General features: G+C 37.2%; 1 protein-coding gene across 1 annotated transcript; it reads left to right on the top strand.

Annotated features, from left to right (window-relative positions):
- The first annotated feature begins 13,233 nt into the window (after nt 1–13,233).
- Nucleotides 13,234–25,120, top strand: c4h7orf25 (chromosome 4 C7orf25 homolog). Its single transcript, XM_041247868.1, has 2 exons — nt 13,234–13,332; nt 23,127–25,120. The coding sequence occupies exon 2, from the start codon at nt 23,143–23,145 to the stop codon at nt 24,385–24,387; it is 1,245 nt and encodes a 414-aa protein (XP_041103802.1). The 5' UTR covers nt 13,234–13,332; nt 23,127–23,142; the 3' UTR covers nt 24,388–25,120.
- Nucleotides 25,121–25,413: the final 293 nt, after the last annotated feature.

Genomic DNA, 25,413 nt, shown 5'->3' with positions numbered 1-25,413 from the left:
TGTCTGGTTGATTGGAAATTGAGGTCTGAACAGCCTTTCGTATTAATGAATTGACAAATTAATTAATGAATTATTAGATGAATTAACAACTACATTTATGAATTACTGTATGAATTGACAAATGTAAGGATGAATTGCTGGACAAATTGACCAATTCACAAATTGACAAACGAATTGACACCTCGCGAGGTGGTTCAGAGAGAGTATAAAATATGACGGCTCCGTGACGGTACAGACAATTCACACAGACCAAAATGCCACATCAGTAACGGTTCTGGGCCGTCATAACTCATCTGTGTGAACGGGGTAAGTCACACAAGCACCAGACATACAGAGAACAATAACAGATCTGAACAAGAATAGCACAGTTTACAAACACACATTATTTACAGAGTACTACCATCCTCTTCCCCAGTCCATAACCAGCTCCAATCCCACATTGTCCTCAGCTTTTGAAGCAACGTTGCATTGTTTGCTGACTGACAAAGTTCCAAGCATGCGTTAGCAAGCGCACAGCGTCTAGCAGAGACTTTATTTACATTGAATTTTTGTGCTGATGCTCTTCGCATTTCTCTTTCCAGCCATGTAAAACTACAGTAAAATGCTACCTTTTGTATCTAAATATATGTGAATGGCAAGGTAACGAGGTGAAAACAGCTGAGTTTGCCCGAAACATATGGTGTGCTTAACATGGTATGAACAGTGCCATTGTTATTGAAATCAATGGAAATGGTAAACGATAGTTGTCCAATATAAATGGCTGGTTGAAATAACCCTGTACGGTGTAAGTGGTGGCGACCATACTTCTGCATTTCTTTCTTAATGTTTTCCAGCTAGCCAGTCCACACATTTGTCCTGTCATACGGTGCACCCTCTGTCGTACTTTCTTCCAGGTAATTCTGTACTTTCCATAGCTTCTTGAAGTAAAAAAAAAAAGGCTTCACCTGTGGTTGTATTGTTCATGGCATCCACATCACTTTTCAAAAACCTTTCATTGACGCCATAGCTTCTTTCATTTCCAGTAAACTCAAAATATGTTGCTTTGCACAGCATGTTAAAATAATTAATTGAACAAATAATCATCTGGCTCATGGTTTTGGCATCTTCTGTGTTCCGCCTCCACCTTTCTCTTCCGTGACATCTCCAACTACTTTTTTGCTACTGATTTTAAATTTTACACGAAGTAAAATAAATAGTTTAAACAAACATTCACTTCGCTACCCTAATCAAAATGATGCTCAATACTTAGGTGCCCTTTTGTAGATGAGGCCTAATTACAACTGATTTAGAAAGGAAGGAGCAGCATCTCTTATTAACAGTACAATTGTCACGTGACTAATTTAGAGTGTGGGGTGGTGTATAATTTGTAATTATTGTGTGCAGGTGTTTGTTCTTTTGTGTAAATTGTTATTATTATTTAAGATATTGGTTGAAATTTGCTGTGCGATTTCTTTTGATTAATCTATTGTTTTGAATATGCATCCATATTGTTTATTTTTTATTTGTTTCAGGAATTAATATTTGAGTACAATTAGTCACGTGCCTTTCCCATGGGCCAGACTTCAATTGCCATGGGAGCATGTCATTCTGCATCACTGGACAGACTGCTATAAAACAGGTGTCACAGGAAAATAAGTTAGCTGGGAAATAAGCTAGCATTTGTGCAGTGTTGACAAAGGTACAGAGAAATGTTCCTGTCAGGACAACTGGGCAAGTCGGCACCTCCGGTCACTTTTTTTTTTTTTTTTAAAGTAACAAAAATGCTTATTCACTGCAAAACATGAACTACTTTAGATGTGTAATAACTGCAGCACAATATATTGACCTTAAGGTTAGGGTTTTGGTGTAGGAAGAAGAATATTCATTGTTTTATTAACAAAGATACGATAGCCAATCAGAGTGCTGTGTCCTGACAGGAGAATTCCGTGATACCTTTGTAAGGGCAGCTAGCATTTGCCTTTGTGAGCCTTTCTACGCATGCGCGAATCTTAGAACTAAAGGCAAGGTTCTCTGTGGAGATTCATCCAAAATTAGAGGACTCCATTTGTATTTTTTTGAGAAACAAAAACAGGTATTGCATTGCAGGCATTATTTTTTGTTTATTTATGTTGTCATCTTATTGAAGTGTATTGCAGACCAGTATTTTTTTGTTTAAAAAGGTGACATTTATCGTAATGTATATTTACATTCAATTTTTATTATAAATACATTTTATCTTCAGGAAATTGCTCGCTGTATTTTAGTTTTTTTTTTAACATAAATATTTTAAAAACATTACTATGTTGGTATTTTTTATTCATATGCATAATTAAAATCACTACTTTCCAAATGTGTATTTCCTTTAAAAAACATGGACATGTCAAATTCTGTGGCATAAGCAAATTACTGTTTAATAAGTGTTCATGTAGGCTCAGTTTAAGAAAGTTATACTATTTTCATGGTAAATTGCTCGGTAACTTTGAACCTCATCAATAAATTGAGTAGGAAAGTGGATTCAGACACTTTTGTTCATGTAGAGAATACTGTTTTTGACGAATCAACAAGTCTACGTAGGCTAACTTCCACGTTTTTAGTGGAAGATGGTATTTTAAGGTGTATATATTATTTGAGAAACGCACAAAACGATTGGCTTACTATAGATACTGTCCTAAAGTGCAGTTAAATTATTTATATGAATATCTGTAATCCTAGTTGACATGGTGGATGTACTCGCACAGCACCAAATACTGTAATAATTCAGATAGCTCTCCAATTTAATGTAGTACCCTGTGCAAATCTGTGGTCCTTAATTCTACAATAAAAGTCCCCACTCTTGTATTTCAGGAAAAATAAAACGTCATATCACAGGTTATACTTTTTACTTGTACATTATTTCGTGAAGCTCCATGTGAGAACTAGCTCTTAACATTATCTGATTTGTTATAATTATTATGTTTTACACCAGATCTCCTGAATCAAATACAAATATATCATGAATATAATATAAAGATATCATACAACATTCATTGCATACCATACAGTAATACTTATGTCTATATACGTTTCTCAATAACAAATATATTTTGAAAATACACTTATTAAAACAAAACAATATACACAATACATGTACACAATTCAAAACATACAATACAAAACAATATATACAATAAAAACAAAGGTGTAAGGGTGGGTATGGGAAGGGAAGGATATATTTACATAAGGTGTGGTTTAATTCCATGCTGGAGGTTTTTTAAGAATATATCATTACCAGTTTCATTTATATAGACACCACCCACCCTAAAAAGCTGAGCCTGATCATAATTAATTTTGGGTTGCCTTTACATATTTCCACTGGGTGATGCACAAGAAAATAATTTTTGTACTTGGAAATAGCTCATGCAAATTTGTTAAATCTTTTTTTTCATGTTTCTAATTAATTCTGCGCTTTTCAATTTACCCAAATCATTGCCTCCAGCATGAATCAACAGGATATCAGGTTTGGAAGAAGGGGAATTAAAAAATAAATCATTAATAAAATGTTTTAAAAAATGCCACCTAAGCCTCCTCCATCCGAGCCAGCGGACAGAGGAGTTTGGCAGCTGCAGGTCCAGCCCGAGCATTTGTCTGGTACGGCGTTCCCCCCCAGTGCACAAAACTGTGCCCAACAATCCAGATTGATATATTTGCACACATAAGTACATGTATGAAGAAAACCTATACTATAAAGTAGCCAGCAATTAAATGTAATCTTTGTAAAGTACGTAGCCTAAAGTTAACATATTATTAAATAAAATGAAACATTTTTTTATTAATATTACAACAACGTGTTTTCAATTATAATGTAGCTTTTAATAAAGGTCCTGACAACATTTTTAAGACTAAAATAATTTACTAGACACATTGGAAAGATCGCAATAACAGTCTGTTCTGAATTCAAGTTCACAGACAGAAAATGGCGACGGCTTAACCTTGCCTTTAAGTTCTGAGATTCATGCATGCATAGAAAGGCTCAAAAAGTCAAATGCTAACTTATTTTCCAGCTAACTTATTTTCCAGCTAACTTATTCCTGTGACACCTGCACAACTGTATATATAAAGGCACAAAGCACTCACTCAGGGTTGGGTGTTCAGTGAACAGAGAATGGGAGAGAGAGAAAGAGAGTAAATTAAATTCACTAATAACAATTGCTATTTTGTGCTGGAAGCAATAGCACAGTACTTGTTTGTCTCATCGTGTTTGGTAGTGCCTGTTTGTTCATTTGGCCATTGTGCCCTTTTAGTGTTTTCTTTTCTGTTCAAACCTTTTATTTGCAATAAACTGGCGCAAGGTGGATGGGGAGGTGGTGGATGTGGAGGAGAAGGTGGAGGTGAATGTGGAGGTGGTGGATGTGGAGGGAGTAGGAGTAAAGGTGAAGGTGGATGTGGAGGGAGTAGGAGTGACTGTGAGGGTGGAGGAGGTGGACTTTAAGGATATGTTGCAGTAAGAATACGACTAAAAGGGAATAAGACTAAAAGGCTAAAATATGCACAAGAACACAGAAATTGGACTATGGAACAAAGGTCAAAGGTGCTTTGGACTGTTGATGGGTGGACAACAACACCTGTGCCTCCTGCCAGTTCTGTTGTCAATTCAACGTTTGTCTTCTTTCTATTCCTTAAGGATATTATCTTCAAGTATTGCTCATCCTTGTTAGACAGCTTTTGGGGTTTTCCAGTCCTGGGTTTGACAATTACAGATTATGTTTCTCTGTACTTGTTGATTATGTTTTTGAAACTTCGCAAATTCTGGTGAGGTGGTAAATAAGTGCAAGGTATTTTTGTAATTTGTAGTGAATACAAAACATCTGATTTTTGTAATCAAATACATATAAAAAAATATTTGTTTCAATATTCGGATATTTGTCCCAGCACTATGATTTTATGAATAGTTTTAACAAAAAAAAAATTGATATAAGAAATCAGATCTCTAATACTACTGACAACTTAAACAAGCCACTCAACAGCACACACAAAGCGATTTGTCTGGGTCCTGCTACACCAGACCACAATTTTGATTCTTTTGCTTTAATGTTGATAAGACAAAATCCACTACCTGTGCTTTAGACCCTATTCCTGCTAAACTGTTCAAAGACATTTTTTTTTCTAAAATGAATAATACCGCCTTAAATATTATTAATAGCTAGCTTTCATCTGGCACTGTTCCTAATTCCTTTCAGGTTGCTACAGTACGACCATTACTTAAAAACTCAACTTGTGATCCCCAAACCCTGAACAATTTTAGACTTATTTTTAATTGCCCCTTTCTATCTAAAGTCTTAGAGAGGTAGCTAACCAACTAAATTCATTCTTAGCAGGACATGACACGTGATATAAAATAAAAAAAACTTTCTAATGTTAACTTCAAATAAAACAGAGGTAGATTCTGGGATAAAAAATAAATTAATAAAGAAAATACAGAGCTATCTGCTTTCACAGAGGCTAGTTTCCCATACTCTCAGAAAGATGAAATAAGGAATCTGGGTGCCATTATTGACCCTGACCTCTCTTTCGAGCCACATATTTGGAAAATCAGTATCTTTTTCTAGGATCGACTTTAAAGTCCTTCTCATTACCAATAAAGCCCTACATGGTCTGGCTCCAGCCTCTACCAATACTTACAGTTTTTATTTCTGTTGTGGGCTACTGCTTGACTACCATGGGTAATTTCTAGCTCATCTCCCACTAATCCCAATGGGGTTTCTAAATTCTCGCAATGTTCTCCTTGGTGCGTCTCACAAGGTATGAAACTGGCAGCTTGCGTGTTTAATCCACTTTGATTTTTAAGTCCTGGGTCAATGTTAACCTCTTCTCTGTTGTTAGGGTGTCTTTATTCATGTAAAGTTATTTTCATCGGAGAACCCCCATGCCCTGAAATGCTGGGTGATTCATGAGAAAAGTAAAAACATCCATCATCATCTTCTTCATCAGAGTCGTCATTCCCATCTTGAGCAACTGCATTTCCGTTGGTTGGTGGTTTGCTTGGGAACGTGTTACTGGTTGCTGAGGTTTTGGCTGTGTGTCAGCAGCTGCCTCCTCAGACAAGAATCCAATGGGCAATAGGTGGTTCTGACTTCCGATGTACCACCTTTTGCGCTCTATCTTCTTTCTCAGGTTTGACCATATACCAGGACGCAGTGGTCTCGGATTCGGGTCCGACTCGAGTCATAATTTTTGAATTTCAGATTGAGACTTAGACTGTTGTATCAATCCATACTTTGCATTACTTGGAAAAAATAACACATACTATAGGCTTAATATTTACAAACTAAATCACTCACATTACTACAGGATATACAGTATGTTGTGCGCATACTCTACAGTACCGGGTGTCACAGATTCTCATGCACCGGGAAAAGGATGTCAAGTAGTGTTTCTCCTCAAGTGGTGCATGTTTAGGGTTAAAAACTACAGTGTCAGTAGGCTGGTTTTCGCTGGTGACTCTGAAGGGAGTGTCGCATTGGCCAGGTAGGTTAGTTAGGTAAAACCGGCAGGGACTGGTTCTACTCATTGCATGGATCTTGGGCTGACTTCAACTCGACCCGACTCGACTTGACATTATTGGGACTCCAGACGAATGGGTTTGACACGGACTCCAAGACTAGTCACTTGACTCCAGCTCTGCCAGGAGGTCAGGCATTTTCTTCTCATTGATAAGTGGCTCAGTTCTCCAGCAATCTGTTAACTTCTGCTTACCTCAAAGTCCAAAATTTCTTATTAGCACTCACTCTCCAGGTGACAAATCTTTTACACAAAGCTTATTGATTATATAATGCCTATGCAGTGCCCTACAGCATTTTATTTTGTCATCTGTGTAGTCCAGTGTGCCATGAATCAATTTTTAGATTCCTGGCTGATAGCATTGATCAACCTCTTTAGGGAGTTTCTGTTTTTGATGTTACAGTTTGTTATGTCCGTCCTGCTCTGCTCAGAAATCTTTTTCACAAGGTGACTCACTGTGTCAGATTGCTTCTGGGTATTGACAGCTATAGACCGGAATGATTTTGGGTCACTCTGTTTCAGGTGTAACCAGAACCTCACGAACTCGTCTCTCAATGTTGAACAGTAATGGATATCGCCCAAGCTCAGCTCTACAGGCATTGTTTGAAGCACTTTGAGAACATTTTTACAGAATAACAGACGCATTCTTTATATTGGGGTATTATCCCAGTTATTGTAATCCTGGCTCAAGGCTGAACCCCAGACCTTTCTGTGTGTCATTTCTTAGATGTTCCAATCTCTCTAAAGCTGTAAATTTGTTTGCCATATTGTCTTTAAAGTCCACCTCTAAAAATGCTAGGCAACTCTTCAGGTTTTGTCTCCAGCTGTATGTGCTGTGTCTGTGCAGGCCTGTGTCTCTGTGTGTGCTTGTCCTCAGTCTGTGTTTTTCTCTTTAGTTCTGTTTCTCTCAGTTGATTTTGCTGTTTGTTTTCATGAGCGTTTGGTCTGAGAGTTTCATATAGGTCTTCAAACTTGCTCAGGCTGTCATTGGTGCTCTGGATCATCACTGTTCCATTGTGGTAGATGTTTGTAATAAACAAAGTGTCCTCAGTGTCCTCCTCATTACACACACTAATCTGTCGACCATTGCAGATACATTGCTTTTTTAATGTGTTAAAAAAATGCACAGGTGGCTAGATGCCAAGCAGAAGTATGCTCTGTATAGAATATTAGGTTGGTTTTTGATCTAGAACAGCAAAATCAGCAACCAGACTTCTGCATTGTTTTTAACGAAGTTGTTCTTAAACACTCTGTTCTTTTGTTTCCAATTTTCACTCCACATTTCTTCTCTGAGTACACTGATTTTATTGCATCATAGACTTTACCCCCTACACAGTGGTGGTGCTGTGTTTAATTTCAGCACCTCCATTCTTAGGCTTTGCTGGCTCTTCTCTCTGTGGTGTAGCTCCTTTCTTGTTCTGGCCAGCTCTTTCCTCCTGTAGCTGCTCCACCTCGGCCTTCAGCTCCCTCATTGCGGCCCTAGTCTAATTTTTTACTTGCCTCTGCTCGTCTCTCGGCTGCTCCACAGTGTCTGTGTCACTCTGCTTGGCCAGGGTGAGCTCCTTAAATTCTGTGAAGTCGACCTCCAGCAAGGAGAGACATTCCTTTTTATGTTTGAGGGAGCTGGGGAATGAGAGTCTGGGGGGAGCTGGAGTTGCTTTAGCTGTCGTTGGGGACTGCAGCAGTGCTGACTGGGGCTGTGTTATCTGTGTCAGTACTGGCAGATGGGGGCTGCTGTCTGTCCGTCCGCCTGTCTGTTCTCTGTGAAGTGCTTCTCCTTGTCAGCTTGCTCTTTTAGGGTAACAGTTTTTCGAAGGCGTCCAGGCTGGCTTCACTGCCCTGCACCATGACTGTTGTGATATACATTCATGGTACATTGTACTCTCTGGGTCATTGTCTTCACCTATTTATATCTGCCTGCCATTGCTTTGCAGATAATAGTGTGCCACGCTGTGCGATGCTGTGTGTAAAACAGCAAGTTAGTTTTGGTGCTGGTGTCTCCATTCAGGCAGTAGTCTGCTATCAGGCTCTGTGGAGATTCCCTGAGCAGTTTAGTTTTGTACTGTTTTCTGGCTTGAGCACTCCTGACCTCCTCAGGGTATTCAATAGCAATGCTAAAGGGGAGAGGCTTGGCTGGCTCCAGAGAAACTGACACATTATTTGCAGTTGCCATGGTAACCATTCAAATGAAAATGCAGCCCAACTGTCCCAACTGGCTGTTTTTGATGACAGTTCGAAATATTGAACTTATACTTAAGCAATAGAGGACGTCGATGTGGACTCTACCTCATGGTAGATGACCACGACTGGAGTTATGTGTCCCGAGCCGTAGGTGAGGGTTCTAACGAAAGTCAAGGTCATCTATTACATGGTAGAGCCCGCATCGCTCTATCGCTATTAGAAAACAATTTATTTATTTTCTCTTTAAAAACTTTAAAACCTGTATTTACCTTGAACTTCTTATATTTCACCGGGTAACCTTCCGCTGAGGAAAATAGTCCCCAACAGAATAGAAAACCACATACACCTAGAGAAAATGTTTTTTATTATTATTATTTGTTAACATATTTATTTATTGGGGTCTTACTCTTTCTTACCATAATTTATGTGGACATTGCCAGATAAATTAACTGTATGATTGTTGAATAGTCTGTGTAGTATAGAGTCTGACTCGAAACTTGTTGTTGGAGGCGTCATTCAAGCTAGTGGGGAGTGGATTGGCGGGTGCGGAAAGAACTGAAACAGGGTTGGCAGTTTGACTGGCTGGTTTTGAGGCAGGGTGTTGTTTGGATCCAGCTGATGACAGAACTTTCCTGTTGACCTGCTGTCCAGTAGCTGTGAATTGAGCCTTCATTATGGTGTCCTGTATGGTGTAGCTTTATATGTTATCAGATTAGTTTTAGATTAGAATGTTAAGGCAAAAAGAAAATTTATGCGCAGATTTAATTTAAAATTTAATTCAGAGTTAAGCACTTCAACGTTCCAGCAGGCATGTATGCAAAATAGAAGCCCGCTAGATCTGATTGGCTATTCACACTCAATCGTTTTCTAATTAGGAATATTATATTTACTAAATTATATTCCTGTATATAGTATTTATTTATATATTTTATAATTTCAAGTATTGTAGTACAGTGGTTTACTTTCTTAGCCACTGTAACTGTTTTCATTTTTTGTTCCCATTCCTGTTCTTCCTTTCAGCCTTACTTTTCTATCTTTCTTTCTTCTCAATATAAAACCTTTATTAGATTGATTATTTATTTTTTTTGATTATTTATTTCTGTAGTCCTCTCTTTCCTTGGTGATAGCTTCTGATTTTATTTTATTATTATTTTTTATTATTTTTAAATTATTATTTGTTACTTTGACTGGATTTTTATTATCTTGTGATCCATTAATTAAAAATCATAACTAAATATTAGTTTGTTTTCATTCATTCATTCATTTGTTCATTCACTTTCTCTCTCAATTTCAATTTCAATTTTTTTTAATTTCAAGTGCTTTATAAGCATGACTGATTAGTACAAGTATTGCCAAAGCAATGGTAAGTAAATTCCATCTTTACAATTAACATATTAACTTTAACTTAAGGTTACATTAAGTAAATAAAACAAAAACTACACAGTATACTTAAAACAAATCACAACAACAATAATGATATATAATATCTACTCTATAACATGTATTTATCTATTTATTTTTCTTCTTTTCCTCCCTCCTCCTCCCTGTGTTAGCAGCTTCAGTGTCACTCCCTGCCCCTCAAGCTGTGACAGGCGCTTGTGAATTGGGCTGCCTCTTTACTGCAGCTTGTTTTTTGGTGGTAATGAGACAAGCATTTATGTTACATAATTTCGTTTTTATTGAAATTGCAATGTGGTATTTTTTTTAAATCTTTCACATATTTTTAGAATACAACCCCTCCTATGTTATTCATACTGTAGCGTGCGCGGGGGAAGACAGCTGCAGGGCTGGTAGGTGACGTAATTACACCCAAAGAAATGAGCCTGAGGAGGGTTGCCATGTACGTGGTTTTCCCACCAAATTGGCTACTTTGAAAACCCTGCCACGGTATTTTCTGGGCAACCATGCAGGTTTCTATTTTTTTTTTTTTTATAGGTATAGGTTACAGTGTGTGTGTGTGTGTGTGTGTGTGTGTGTGTGTGTGTGTGTGTGTGTGTGTGTGTGTGTGTGTGTGTGTGTGTGTGTGTGTGTGTGTGTGTGTGTGTGTGTGTGTGTGTGTGTGTGTGTGTGTGTGTGTGTGTGTGTGTGTGTGTGTGTGTGTGTGTGTGTGTGTGTGTGTGTGTGTGTGTGTGTGTGTAGTAATATATACAGTAAAATTAAACACTGTTATATTACAAATTAAGATTTTTTGTTTTAAATTACTTCAACTGAAACAACTTCAGTTCAATTACACCAAATGCAATCATAATAAAATGTATTTTTAAAATAAAACACAATTTCAACCTACCCCTACTCTGAAGTTTTCATGTTAGTGTCCTTTCAGTTAAGTTGTTCTCAGTACCAGGATTAATAAAAGATACTGTAGTTTGAAGTCCATACAGTCTAGACCTATTCAGTTTCTCCATTAAATATTGGACAAAAAAAATTGTATGTTGAGCTCATGTGCTGGTAAAGCTCTGGATTTGTATTCTAAAAATAGCGGATGGCTTAGTCGAACATGCCACTTGAATACACAGTCAGCCAGCCAGCCAGCTTCTCCATTCATAAGAATGTAAAGTAAGCATTTAAGTCTTTACGGAAATGTTATTTATATATCTAATCAATTGTATTTTTTATTACTATTCATTTAAAATACTTGTATATGCAGTTCAAGCCAGCATTCCCTAAAATGAATTTTTTTTTTTTTTTTTGGTTAATTATTGTGTAAAGTTAAGTAACAATTTTTTTGCAACTTTTGGGCTGTTTTGGAATCAGCCTTTTGGCTATTTATAGTTATTTTTATTGAGCTTTTGGCTATGGACGTCATAGATCTAGCAACCGTGAGCCTGATCAGTGAGAGAGATCCCGGGTTCGTGCCTGTCCTCCACCTGTGTGTGGATTGCCCGCCCTGGCCTTTTGGGGTTGCAGCCCAGAGTCTCAAAAATATATTTCATTTATAATACAATATCTAAAACGGATCGGAACAGCAGGTCTGTTTTACCAATTCACATTGCGTTGGAGGAGCAGGGACTGCCTGATCATGACTTGACCTACGATCAGGTCACATGCCACTTTTATCAGGTGTGCTGCGGCGCGAACGTGACCTGTGTCTGACAAAGCAGCACCTAGGAAATATAAGAGCGATGCTTAAAAGCAGAAAAAACAAAAAGTACAATGTCAGAGCGAGGAAGATATGTTAAACAAAATACTGACGCTGACACACAATTTTAATACAATACCAACAAATGTATGTGAAGGTAGCAGTATTCTTTGGAAAATACATTGGAGAGAAAACAATAGGACTAGACCTGGGTTTATATCGATTAGGGGCAATCTCCATGTAAAAATAAAAAATAAGCCTCATCCTTTTTCTCACTCTGTTTTTGTGTTCGTTTCAGGTTGTGTCTGTTTCCATGTAGTTTTCTTTTAGATTGAGAAATTATCATTCCAAATGCAAATAAACTCATTTATATTAAAATATCGAAGGCAGTATATTTGAGTTTGAGTTCCAATTTGGCCTTGTGCGATTTGCTGATATAGTACAGCTTTCTTAAACCGGGTTTCCATTTAATTTTTAGGTTGTCTTAAAACATAGCCTGTCTCATTTTTTTCTCCCAAAACCAAACAAAACAAACAAAAAAAAGTCCTTCCTGTTTGTGCAGCTGTGCTGATTTTTGCTGACACATTAAAAAAATAAAAAATATATAAAAAATACATGATAAGAATGTGTACTATCCTTGTGTTATTTGCTAAATATATATTTATTATAACCCTATTATACACGTACATATTCATAAAACAACACATTTCCAGATAACTTGCTATACGATAAGTGTGCAACTGCCAGTAACTAACACTGTGACCAATGCTCATTTTCAAAACTGGCGCTAATGCAAACATCGAATCAGGTAAAATATTGATCAGCTAAGACTTAATAATTTGACATTAATGTTAATCGAGTGTGGTGGTAGTAAAACAGTAAAGGGAAGCAAATGAATATGCAAAAGGGGCCCCGCAAAACGATAACAGCCCAGGGGACCACATCAAACTTAATCCGGCCCGAATTATTAATGGACACTGATGTTCTTCCAAAAATACCAACATTGTTCAGAGGTACTGACAACTGTCAATCAAATCACACGTGATCCCACAAGTGCAAAATCCACTACTATCAAACAATTCACATAACAAGCAGCAAGCAATTGGCTTCTTATTAATCCTGATTATGTCTTGCCCATTATTGTGTTATTTTGTATACACATGATAAACAACTACATGATGACAACATCACCAAGAAGCTCTTGACATGAAATTTCATATAAGAACATTAGAAAGACAAGTATGTGAGTATGTAATGACCTCTAGTGGTAATTTTTATACCGACCTCTTCACCTTTCTAGGGCTTGACCAGAGCACACGCTGCTATTGTGCTATTTTCTTCAAATTCGGCCAATAAAATTACTGAAAGTGATACCTGGCGGAGGATTTTCAACAACGCTCCGCTGAAGAGAACGGAAGCGGAAGCGTTTCTTGAACTGTAAAAATGCTGTATCTCTGAGATGGCGTTCTCTTCCTGTTTGAACGTAAGGGGCTGAAGTGTTGTTGGGTAACAGAAACAGCACACATCAATTTACAACGTGAAGGGGAACAAATAGCGTGAGTATTTTTACTGTAGATGTTTTGGAGTTAGTAATTTATTTTGTAAGTATCAGACGCATGTCATAGATGCAAGTGTACCGTAGCTGTACTTATTTATATTCCCGGGAAGTTTTTTTTTTCGATCGTTCACATTAGTTCAGGTTTTATACAGGATATTTAAGTTTTTAAAGTGTATAATGAAATAGATATGTCTGGCACTCGTTCCTGTGTTTTCAAGTCTTTCTCGAATTCGTCATACTTGTCTGAACTGAAATAGAAACGTCTGGCGAGCCGAGGAATACAAATATTGACCGTGAGAAATTTGCATGCCTAGTATTGCACCAAACACCTGGTTGGGGTGGTGGTTCGGGTGTCCACCGCCTCAAGAACGTTTTGGACAATGTTTTTATTAATGTGAAGCACTCTACGGCAATTTCTGTTGTGAAAGACGCGATATTAAAAAAATAAAGATTATTGTTTATAATAATTAATCTAATCTAAATGAATAAAATAAAAATCTGAATCAGCTGAAGGAGACAACCACACTGGCTAATTTAGAATTTGCAACAAGTTCAATTAAGAACCCATTAATGAGTGGAGTATACATGCAGTAATATCTTAATAATGAAGTTCACAGAAGTGGTATACATTTGTGGCCCTTTCAAGTCTTATATTCTGACCTATAAAAGTGTGACTCAGTTTTATGCATATACATTTGGCTTAACACGCTTACAGGTGCCAACCTTGTTTTCATAAGAAATCTGGTTGCAGTCTCGTTGTCCGATTTTAAGTATTACAAATTTATAGGAGGTGAACCACAGTCCAGCAACCGAGTACGTGCCCCTGCTTCTATAAATGATGTGGATTTGAAAAAACAGGTGTACATAACCAAGGCATCATTATCATTCTGCTGTTAGTATTGCTTCAGGACTGTTGGTGTGAAAGTGTATGCCCTGACTGCGCTTCCAAGTAGTTTAATGTTGCAGACACCTGGGTACTTTCATATGAACAGGTTAAGTGCCTACAGATGGCACAAGAGTAAGAATTTAAAAACATAATTTAAACAGTCTCACAGTTGCAAAGTGTACAGTAGCTTGGTCCGCTCATTTTAAGTGAGGAATGGTAAGAGTCCAAGTACAGTTCAAGCATTCAAAATTCTAAAAGGTATTGACAGTCGACCCAAGGGACTTTTTCAGCCTGAAAAAAGAAACAAGGACCAGGGGTCATAAATGGAGATTAGACAAAGGGGCATTCAGAACAGAAAATAGGAGGCACTTTTTTACACAGAGAATTGTGAGGGTCTGGAATCAACTCCCCAGTAATGTTGTTGAAGCTGACACCCTGGGATCCTTCAAGAAGCTGCTTGATGAGATTCTGGGATCAATAAGCTACTAACAACCAAACGAGCAAGATGGGCCGAATGGCCTCCTCTCGTTTGTAAACTTTCTTATGTTCTTATGTACAGACTCGCGTGGTACCCCACTAAGTACACCACCACCACCCCCATCCCATCCAATTTTACACTGCTCACAATTACTCTGCTTTCTGTTTTTTAACCAGTTCTATATCCAATTGCATGTCCACCCCTGTGTTCCTGCTGATTTGTAGTTATAGATAAGGATTTCATGTGGGACTTTGTCTAAGGCCTTTTGAATGTCAAGATAAATTAGATCATAAACGTTGCCATCATCTACACTAGCTGTAACAGCCTCAAAAAAGTCAAGCAGGTTAGTTAAGCATGACCTCCCTCTTCTGAATCCATGCTGGCTGTCACCTAGTGTTGTTGTATGGTTTTCAAGCTTACCACTTAATATTGCTTCCATCATTTTGCATGTTACGGAAGTTAAACTACTTGTAATACATCTAAAATTACCTCAGTCTCATCCTGTTTGCAAGCTTCCAGTCTTCAGGGATCTAGCCTGTTTCTATAGGTGAGGTCCCTATTTATGATAGTAGCCAGTGTATATGTCTACCCTTGTTTCCTTAAGAGCCCTTGGATAAATCTCATCTGGGCCTAGTGTATTTTTTTTTAGCTCCTGTAGATTATTTAATACTTCTACTTCACTGGTGCGGAAATCTTTTTTTAAGAACTGTGCGTGCGCAAACTGGCGGCATATTTGTATCCTCTGGTGAAAACAGAAAAAAAGGTTTGTTTTAATACATCAGATATTTAGCAGTCTTCATAAACCATGTTATCGTATTCAGTTCTTAATACGTTATCATCTTGGACAGTTCTTTTATAATATTGGAATAATGCAGTATTATGTTTTGTGTCGCTGGCAATATTTCTTGATCTCTTTTGGCCCTGCTAACATATATTTACCTGTTGAAGCATACTCCTGAATTCTTCCCAGTTGTTTGGTCTTCCATTTTTTCTGCAAGTCATATACAGCCTTATTTTTGCTTTTCTTGCTTGTTTTTATTGATCTGTTTAACCATCTTGGTGACTGCTTGTTAAACCTGGTCGTTTTCATTTTAGGTATATTCTTGTATCTGCATGTCTTGCATTATAACATAAATCTGTTCTATTGAACTTTCACTGTCATATCCTCCAATTCCCCTGCACAGTCTATTTCTCTGTTCCTGTCTCATCCTGTCAGTTAGCCTTTCTGAAATTATACACTTTAGTTTGCGCACTTTAGTTTTTTGTTCACTTGACCCGAATGGTTCTTCTATTTCTATATGACATAGCAGGTCCTGGTTGTTTGTGAATACCTGATCTGAATTTGCTCTGTCCCTTGTTGGGTTTTTGACACACAGGGTCAGGAATCAATCATTTACTGCATCGATCAGTTCAGATTCTATTGTACCACATTCCATTGTGTTTTCCCAGTTTGGGAAAATTGAAATCGCCCATGATTACAGTATTCCTGCTACGAAGCAATTGGAAATGCATGTATAATATTTTGTTGTCATTTTTATTCTGACCTCTGGGGCTGTAACACACCCCACTAGAAATAAAAAAAAAAAAAAAAAAAAAAACTTCAGTGCTTTTACCAACCAGTTCTACCCAAATTGAGTTGCTTTGTTTAGCAGTTTGAGATAAATTAATTGTTTTTAATAGGCTTGTAACGATAATCAAATTATTTGTCCCACGATAACAAATTGATAATATTTTAATAAAATTGAATATTCTATGAAATTAAAAACATGTCTTGCATATATTAAGTTACTCCAAGTAATCTGTGTTGTTGCTCCTAAAAGTTACTGAGAATATGCGTCTGTGAACAAAGATGATGATGCAGAGATCAAGAGTAACCTGTATACCTATTTTGTTTTAAATCAGTTCCAACTGTAGCTGTCCATCTTGAGCTAAACTAATATTTAGCATTACTAAATTGTCATGTGCAGCTGTTTTAGAAAAGTTTTTTTTTTTTTTTTTTTTTTTTTTTTTTTTTTTAACCTTCTCACTTTGCAGCAATGCACTATCCGCAACGTTTTTAGTTTTTGATTACTGTCTGAGTATAAATGTCGCTGGATCGTAGCTCAGTGTATATGATCCAATGAAACATTGCAAGTACAAAATAGTTTGCCACTAGTAGAATGCAAAATTATCGTACACGATTCGCTGCAGTAATTGTAGATTTATTTTGTATTCATTTTGGACACACTCGCAAAATGTTCACTCGCTTAACAATATCAGTTGATATAGCCTAGGATACTAAACCCGCCCTGGATGCCCAGATCTACCAATCAGTGAGGAAAGCCCAGAGTGGTTATTGGCTGCTGTTAAGTGTCAATCGACAAATCCTGTCCAGTTTTCTTTTTGAAATTGAAACAAATTCATAATCGCATCGGGAACCTGGATCGTTATACATAACTTAATTGGATTTAAGGGCAATAAATACAAAATACAGTTTTAACGGTGAACAATGAATTTCACGGTCCATTTTTGGTTGCAGTGTGGTATGTAGATTGATTAGGCCTATACATGTATGGAAAAGATATTCTACATATCTTGGTTGCCATTTTGGCAGTAAGTCAATAATATATCCACACAGTGCCTATAGTAAGTATTCACCTTCCCCTTGGACGTTTTCAGAGTTTGTTGTGTTACAACCTGAAATCTTAATGCATTTAAATGGGATTTTTTTTCATTTGATTTACACAACCTACTCAACACTTACGAGGCAAGAGAATTTTTATTGTGAAACAAGTTAATGAAAAATAAAACTGAAATGTTTGATTAGCTAAGTATTCACCCCCCTGAGTCAGTACTTGATAGAACCACTTTTGGGGTAAGCCTCTACCAGGTTTGCACATCTGGATCGTGCAATCTTCAAGTCTTGCCACAGATTCTCAATCGGATTCAAGACCAGGCTTTGACTGAGCCACTCTAGGACATTAACTTTCTTGTTTTTAAGCCATTCCAGTGTCGCTTTGGCTGTGTGCTTGGGGTCATTGTCCTGCTGAAAAGTGAATCTCCATCCCAGTCCTAGGTCATTTGCAGGCAAGCAGATTTTCCTCAAGGATTTTTTCAGAGTCTCCCACATGCCTTTTTGCAAATTCCAAATGGGATTTTACATGGGTTTTTTTCAGAAATTGCTTACTTCTTGCCACCCTTCCATACAGGCCAGATTTGTGGACTACCTCAGCTATTGTTGACACATGGACAGTTTCTCCCATCTAAGCCATGGAATGCTGTAGGTCTTTCAGAGTTGTCATTGGCCTCTTGGTGGCTTCTCTGACCAATACCCTTCTTACCCGGCTGCCCAGTTTGGGAGGACAGCCCGCTCTAAGCAGATTCTGGGTGGTGCCGTATACCTTCCACTTCTTAATGTTCAACTTGACTATGCTCCAAGGGATATTCAGTGCCTTTTGAAATCTTTTTATACCCCTCCCCTGATCTGTGCCTTTCCACAACTGTATCCCAGAGTTGTTTTGGAAGCTCCTTGGTCTTCGTGGTAGTCTTTGCTTTAAATGCACTACCCAACTATGAGACCTTAGACAGGTGTATTTAATCTGAAATCATGTGAACCACTTTTATTGCACACAGATGGACCCCATTTAATTTATTGTGTGAATTCTGAAGGCAATTGGCTGATTTTAGGAGTGTCATAGCAAAGGGGGTGAATACTTATCTAATGAAGACTTTTCAGGTTTTTATTTAATGTTGTGTAGGTTGTGTAAATCAAAGGGGGAAAAAATCCCATTTAAATGCTTCAAGATTTCAGGTTGTAACACAACAAACTCTGAAAACACCCCAGGTGGGTGAATACTTCTTACGTGTTCTATCGAAACTCCAGTATACTGTAATACAGTTTAACACAATGCCACCAGATCGCGGTACAAATCGCAGGCTGTGTAGTTTACCGATTTTACAGGATTAAAACTTGTTGTATGATGTTGTGAAAACCATAATAAATATTTAGATTAATTTTCATATTTTTTCCTAATTCTATATACAGACTAATTGTATGTTGTATGTAATGTATACTCTATAAATTATAGTTAAACTATTTATTTTTCATCCTTGTGACTTAACACATTTCCCCCTTCCTCCGTGATTTTGAACATATTTATCATAACTTCTCTGTCATTTTTAGCACAGATTTCCGTGACAAAATCCCAGTTTTATTTATCAGTTATTAAAAGAGGAATCGTTAATCAAATAAAGAGTTTGCCTTATCAGAAGTATTGAGAGGAATTTACCACAGAATGGTCATGCATTAAAAGAAGTGGTGTCTCAATCTTACGTCTACTGTGAACAATACTGGACAGACTTCTCTGTGAAACATGGAGGGCGTCATGACTGTATCACTCACATAGGTACAAAGAAACACCAGCAATAAGCAAAATCTGACACTCCCCATTACTGTATGTTTGTGCAAATGGGTTTTGAGGTTTAACTCGCTTTAAGTAATGAATTAATTATTGAGTATACACAGCATTTTGTATTTTAATAGTTGCAGAGTATTAAAAATGTAAATAAAACTATGTTCAATCTTTCTTGAGGTGTTATTTTTTATAAAGTTTTGAGGTTGAATATTGTTTCAGTCCAGATATAATACACTTACTCATTATTACTAGTATTTAAATCCAAAATAAACAGAATAACCCCCCCCCCCAAATAAACAGTGAAGTATTTTCTATTGGGTTGTTCATTTCTAAATGCCATGTGTTTACAATTACCAAAATTATAGATTGAACAGCAAACATTAGGTAATTGGCTTGCCAGACCATAAACCTTTTAATTTCTCAGACTAGCAGCCCCTGGCCTTAAAAAAGAAAAAATTCTGCTACTATATTTCCGCTACTATTTTCTATTTTCATAAGTTGGCAGCTATATATACCATACAGTTGCTACTGTGCTGCACAGATCTATATATATATAATATAATATATATATATCTATATCATTATATTTATATATATATAATAATATATATATTATATATACTATATAATAATTATATATGTTATATCCTGAATAAAAGGATATTTGTATCCCAGGATAGCGATCCATTCTGAGCGCAGGCTATCGTTCCATACAAAACAAGCAATTTGTCACGTTTTAGGCCTGCTTTTCAGTCGCATGTGAATGCGCAAAGATGTCTTAAACTGCAAATGTGAAAGGGGTTGCAGACTTTAATCTGAGGAGGGCCAGGGCCAGCCCTGTAGTGTGAAAGGGGTCTAAGCTATTTGGTAACAACATTTTGATAGTAGGCTACTATTGCTTATTAGTGATGAGCGATTATTACTTTTACAAGTCAATTCAATATTTGAAAGTAATCCCGATTTACGATTATCAGTTATTCTAATAATTTCATTCTTAGGGGGGATAATTTCAAAACTACAGAACATACAGTATGCATATATTGAAGTCACTACTAAAGCAGCATAACCAGTGTATAAATAATACCACTACATAAACCATTTTTAGAAAGCACTCTCTTGCTCTCAACTGCCTGAAATCTTCTCTTAAGCCTTTTTGAATCCCTGACTCTCTAGGGTTGATAAAGCTGCAGAACAGAATAATAATAATAATAATAATACATGGCTGGAAGTTTAGTAACTCATTTAAATATAACGCAATACAAGAATGAATGGCAACCTGAAACAAAATATTATACAATTGTCAGTAATTAATAATTACAATTATTTTTGTAATCTTTTGTTTCAGGTTGCCATTATGTTTCATTTAATAATTAAGTGATAGAGCCTGTCAATGCGGGCTCTACCATGTGGTAGATGACTGGGACTGGAGTTATGCATCCGAGCCGTAGCCCGTACATTGTGGAGGTATCGTTGGCATTGCACTGGAGGAAATCTCATTTTAACGAGGAAACCATTCATCAGAAGTCCAATAATAAAAAATAAATAAAATCAAAACAAACTCCCAGGCCCTTACAAAAAAAATTGTAGCTTTGCTGCTTTCCGCAAAGGGAAGCTTCATGTTCATATCAACATGACGTTAAATAATTTATAAAGTGAGAAGAAACCTCAAGTATAAAAATTCCACTTTTGAAGATGATTACAGTATACTGTAATGAGTGACCCCTACTGGCCAAATAGTCACACTGTATGTGTGCACAAACCCCACTAAGGGGGATTCCCCTTTAGCGAAACTGTAGCGTGACTGCCCTTAGTGCCGAGGATCAGTGTCTCAAATCCAAAAAGCAGAGAAAATTAAAATATAATAAATAAGCATTACAAATGGCACCCAACATTGATGGTATAAGATGTTGTTATTCGTAGTTTAGAGTACATGTAGCCGATGCAGTTACCAGACTAACATTCACGCTAAGTAATGTTTTTGTTGTTTTCAGGCTGACAAAACTGTAATAAAAATAGGGGTATTTATTATTCGTAAGAAAATAGTATTAGCCAGGCAAATTATTGTTCAAATGCAGCATCGATGCACAATTAGTTACAAAACTGTCTCTGCTCCGTCTCCCTCTCTCTTTGGCAGCTTGGCATCACCTCAGCTCCTGTCTCCGCAGCTCACTTGATCAAATCCTTGAACGTAAACTGTTTCGGTGAAAAGCACTTTTTTTAAAAAACCAAGACTACAACAATCTCCCTAACTTCCAAGGAGTTGTGGGCTTTTTAAACGTTAGGTGGGAATGACCTTTTGTAATTTGTGATTCTTGCTGTTTGTTTCTCTCGATCTGCATTGTTTGTGGGTGTGTTCGGCAGCATTTTGAAGCTGGAATTGATGACTGTGTCATCTTGTTTAGTAACACAAGTTTAGTAATTCAAGTTTGACTGAATTTTGTAACCGGATATTTTCATGACCTATTTTTGTTTTTGATTAAGTGAACAATTTAAGTTGGGCTGCATTTTTAAACAGTGTATGCTTAAAATAAGAATTTAACAATCATTACTTTTTTTTTTTTTTTTTTTTGGTACTGCACAGTATAGGTCAAAGTTATAATCAGTGTTTAACAGCAAGTGGCTTTAAACTGTCACATTATATATTTTTTCTACAGAAGTGTTTTTACTAGTACAAATGCAAAGTGTTTTATGTGTGACTGTTGTAAAACAAATTAATAAATTGCTGACAAGCACACACTATAATATTACGTTATTGTTTGTATTCATTTTCTGAAGTAAATGCAACAAGTAAACAATACCTGTTCGTTTTTTTCATAAATACAACAAATAAACAGTATGTTAATTGTTTAACATTTATAATTATAAAAGTTTAAATTCAGTCCCAATGTCTTGTTCTAGTAGTTTACATACACTGTCTATGTATTATAGGTATCGGCTGATATGGGTAGATAACCATCGTCTGTCAGTATCAGCCAAGAAAATCTTATCGGTGCACCCCTAAAATAAACCCTTTACCCTGACCAAAAAGAGGTGCTTTAAATACTAATATATATATATATATATATATATATATATATATATATATATATATATATATATATATATATATATATATATAAAATAAATATTTATGCTGAATTACTTGACCAAATTTTGTTTACAATTACAAAAACATGGTTGCCTTGCAGGGCTTCAAACACCTTTCCAGACCCTCAGCCCAAAAAAATAAAAAAAGCGTTTGCCTCACTTTGCTGAGCAGAGGTTTTCCCTCCATATCTGCTTAGAATTCCTTGCTAGTTGAAATCTTACATAATCCTGATCATCTAGCAAACTGCTTACCCACAAGGACTTGTTCTGATGTTTTGTCCTCAGTGATTGAGCACCATTGACATCTGTATACTGAATTTAAACTGCTGATGGCATGCTTTTGCTAATTGTAATGCGACAGAGTGGCCGAGGACAGTGTAAATTATCAGGCTGGAGTCTTGATTTACAGTTTTAAACCGGTGTTGGTTTTATTTTTCTTACACTGCGTGGCGAAACAACCACTAATAAAACAAACAAAATAAACCTAGCTCTAGCTGGAACACTAACTAACAGTACTTTGTGTGGAACAAACACTAGATTTCTACTCAGTTTTGGTTTCTTTTTGCTACTTCTTCTTCCTTACGCCTTTATACTCCCATCCCAAAGTTATCAGCTAAGCCATTTCTATCGATGTCATTAACTTTAACAAGCAGTTAACCAATTGACGATTATCCATATTTCTTTAAAGAAAAGCATCTGTGGATTTTTTCGTGATGGGCATACATGCGGGAACTCGTGACATCTAATGGTCAACGCATTACACTGCAGCCAGGAAACAAGCTTGTATCATTCTCATACTAAGTTTGGTTCTGCACCACAGTAATCATATCGGTCCGCTTTTAAGACTAAACACCCAGGACGGATGTGATTCTTATAAACAGACTGCACTGTAATACGTAACTTGAATGTTCATGATGCTTCTAATATATTTTATTGTTATATTGCAGGAATAATGCAACCATCATGTCTGTGCAGTCTATGCTTCGTGAAAGGATTGCAGTCGCCAAAGCACTCTTAGAAAGAGTTGAAACACTGTCCTGCTCTCGCAAGGGAGGTGTAGAAGGCAGGGCTAAGCTGTGCAGTAAGCTGAGGGCTGAGCTCAAATTTCTGCAGAAGGTGGAAGTCGGTAAAGTGGCAATCAAGGAGTCCCACCTCCAGAGTACTAATTTGACCCACTTAAAAGCCATTGTAGAATCGGCTGAGAGCCTGGAAGATGTAGTAAGTGTGCTGCATGTCTTCACATATGAAGACCAATTTGGGGAGAAGCAGACCCTGGTGGTGGATGTTGTGGCAAATGATGGCCACACTTGGGTGAAGGCTATTGGGCGCAAAGCAGAAGCTCTTCATAATATATGGCAAGGGAGAGGGCAGTATGGGGACAAGAGTATTGTTGAGCAGGCTGAAGATTTCCTTCAAGCTAGCCGACAACAGCCTGTGCAGTACAGCAACCCTCACATCATTTTTGCATTTTACAATGGGGTCTCCAGTCCTATGGCAGACAGCTTGAAGAAAATGGGGATAGCTGTTCGAGGAGACATAGTTGCTGTAAACTCAGTGCTGTGCGTTGAAGAGAGCGAGGAGCTTACAAGTGACAGCAGTTGTGAAGAAGAAGATGATGAAGAAGAGACAATACCTGTTACCAAAGTAGACCGAGACACGATCGTCGCCAGCTTGGCTTTCCCCACTGAAGTAAAAGTGGACGTATGCAGTCGGGTCAATCTAGATATCACTAGTTTAATCACCTACGTGTCTGCACTGAGCCATGGCGGATGTCACTATATATTTAAAGAGAAAGTGTTGACTGAGCAGGCCTCACAGGAAAGGCAGGATAAGGTGCTACCAAAATTGGATGAGTTTATGAAAAACAAAGAACTTTTTGCCTGCCAGTCAGCGGTCAAAGATTTTCAGACCATTCTGAACACTTTAGGAGGGCCTGGGGAAAAGGCCCGTGCTGCGGAGCTGATCCAGAGACTTAACGTGGTACCGGATGAGCCTTCTGAACGTGCCTTAAGATTGGTGGCCAGCTCCAAGGTCAACAGTCGCTCTGTCACGATCTTTGGGACAGGAGACACTCTGAAGGCAATCACCATGACTGCCAACAGCGGATTTGTCCGAGCAGCATCGAACCAGGGTGTCAAATTCAGTGTGTTTATTCATCAACCAAGAGCACTGACTGAAAGCAAGGAATGTAAAGCTACTTCTTTGTGAAAGGACTGCAGCATGAATGTTTGTGTGATTACACAAATTAAACATCTCCCAGTTAGATTACTAACATACTGTTATCCAAAAGATAAAATACATAAACTAATAAACACAACAAAGAAAGGGATATGTGTTAAACAATATCGTTGAGTGCTCTGTAGCTCAATGGCAGAGTCAGGTTTCTAAAGTAGTTTTTACGGTTTACCAAATCTTGTTTTCCTTTTTTTTGGCCCTGTTAGTCAGTTTGCAAAATTTTAATGCACATATGCACACTTCATTAAGTAAAAAACATACATGATATTCATTTTCCTTCTACTGTACTACAAAATATCTAAAATAAATACAAATGCCTCCAATTTTTTGGTCTACAGAGAAACTGCAAATACTTCAGTTTATCAAATCTAGCAGGGGTGGCGACAACAGCATCACAGTTCAAATTCTTATTATTCTTGTGTTTTGTTGAAGTGACCTATTGAACCTTTGGAACACTTAGAGCAGGCTAATTCCTGCTCTGCTTAAGGAGTATAAAATGTTATTAATTAGAAACCAATAAGAAACAGGTTGTGTGATGCTAGTTTTTCTTTTTTTTTTTTTAAATGCATAAATATAATCTACATTACACATGTATGCAATGTTAGTGCTGCTTTATAAATTGCAGATTGATGCACTACAGTAATACAAATGTGTGTATTAGAAATACATTATATAAAAATGTTTGGAAACACATGGTTAAAATAAAGCTGCACTCTCAAAATAAATTCTTGTTTTCAGTGTTATTTTGTATTAATAGTGGCCTTCTGTGCATGTTACATAAGCACCAGATTTGAGATGCAATCTGGGATTGTGGTTGCCATGGAGGATGCCTGAAGTCTTTGTCATGCTCATCAAACCATTTGTGTACAATTTGGGCATGGTGGATGGGCGTATTATCATGAAAGTATCCATCGCCATAGAGTACAAGTGCAGCATTTTTAAGTGAACTCATCTGGCCTTCTGGAGTAAGCAAGAGACCCAGGAGAACATGCCCCATAC

This window comes from Polyodon spathula, chromosome 4 (assembly GCF_017654505.1).
Source record: "Polyodon spathula isolate WHYD16114869_AA chromosome 4, ASM1765450v1, whole genome shotgun sequence".
Taxonomy (NCBI): Eukaryota; Metazoa; Chordata; class Actinopteri; order Acipenseriformes; family Polyodontidae; genus Polyodon; species Polyodon spathula.
This window is presented reverse-complemented; position numbering and strand designations above follow the sequence as displayed.

What these genes read in the sequence shown, in the direction of transcription:
- c4h7orf25 (XM_041247868.1), top strand. Translation starts at nt 23,143, where the DNA reads ATGTCTGTGCAGTCTATGCTTCGTGAAAGGATTGCAGTCGCCAAAGCA.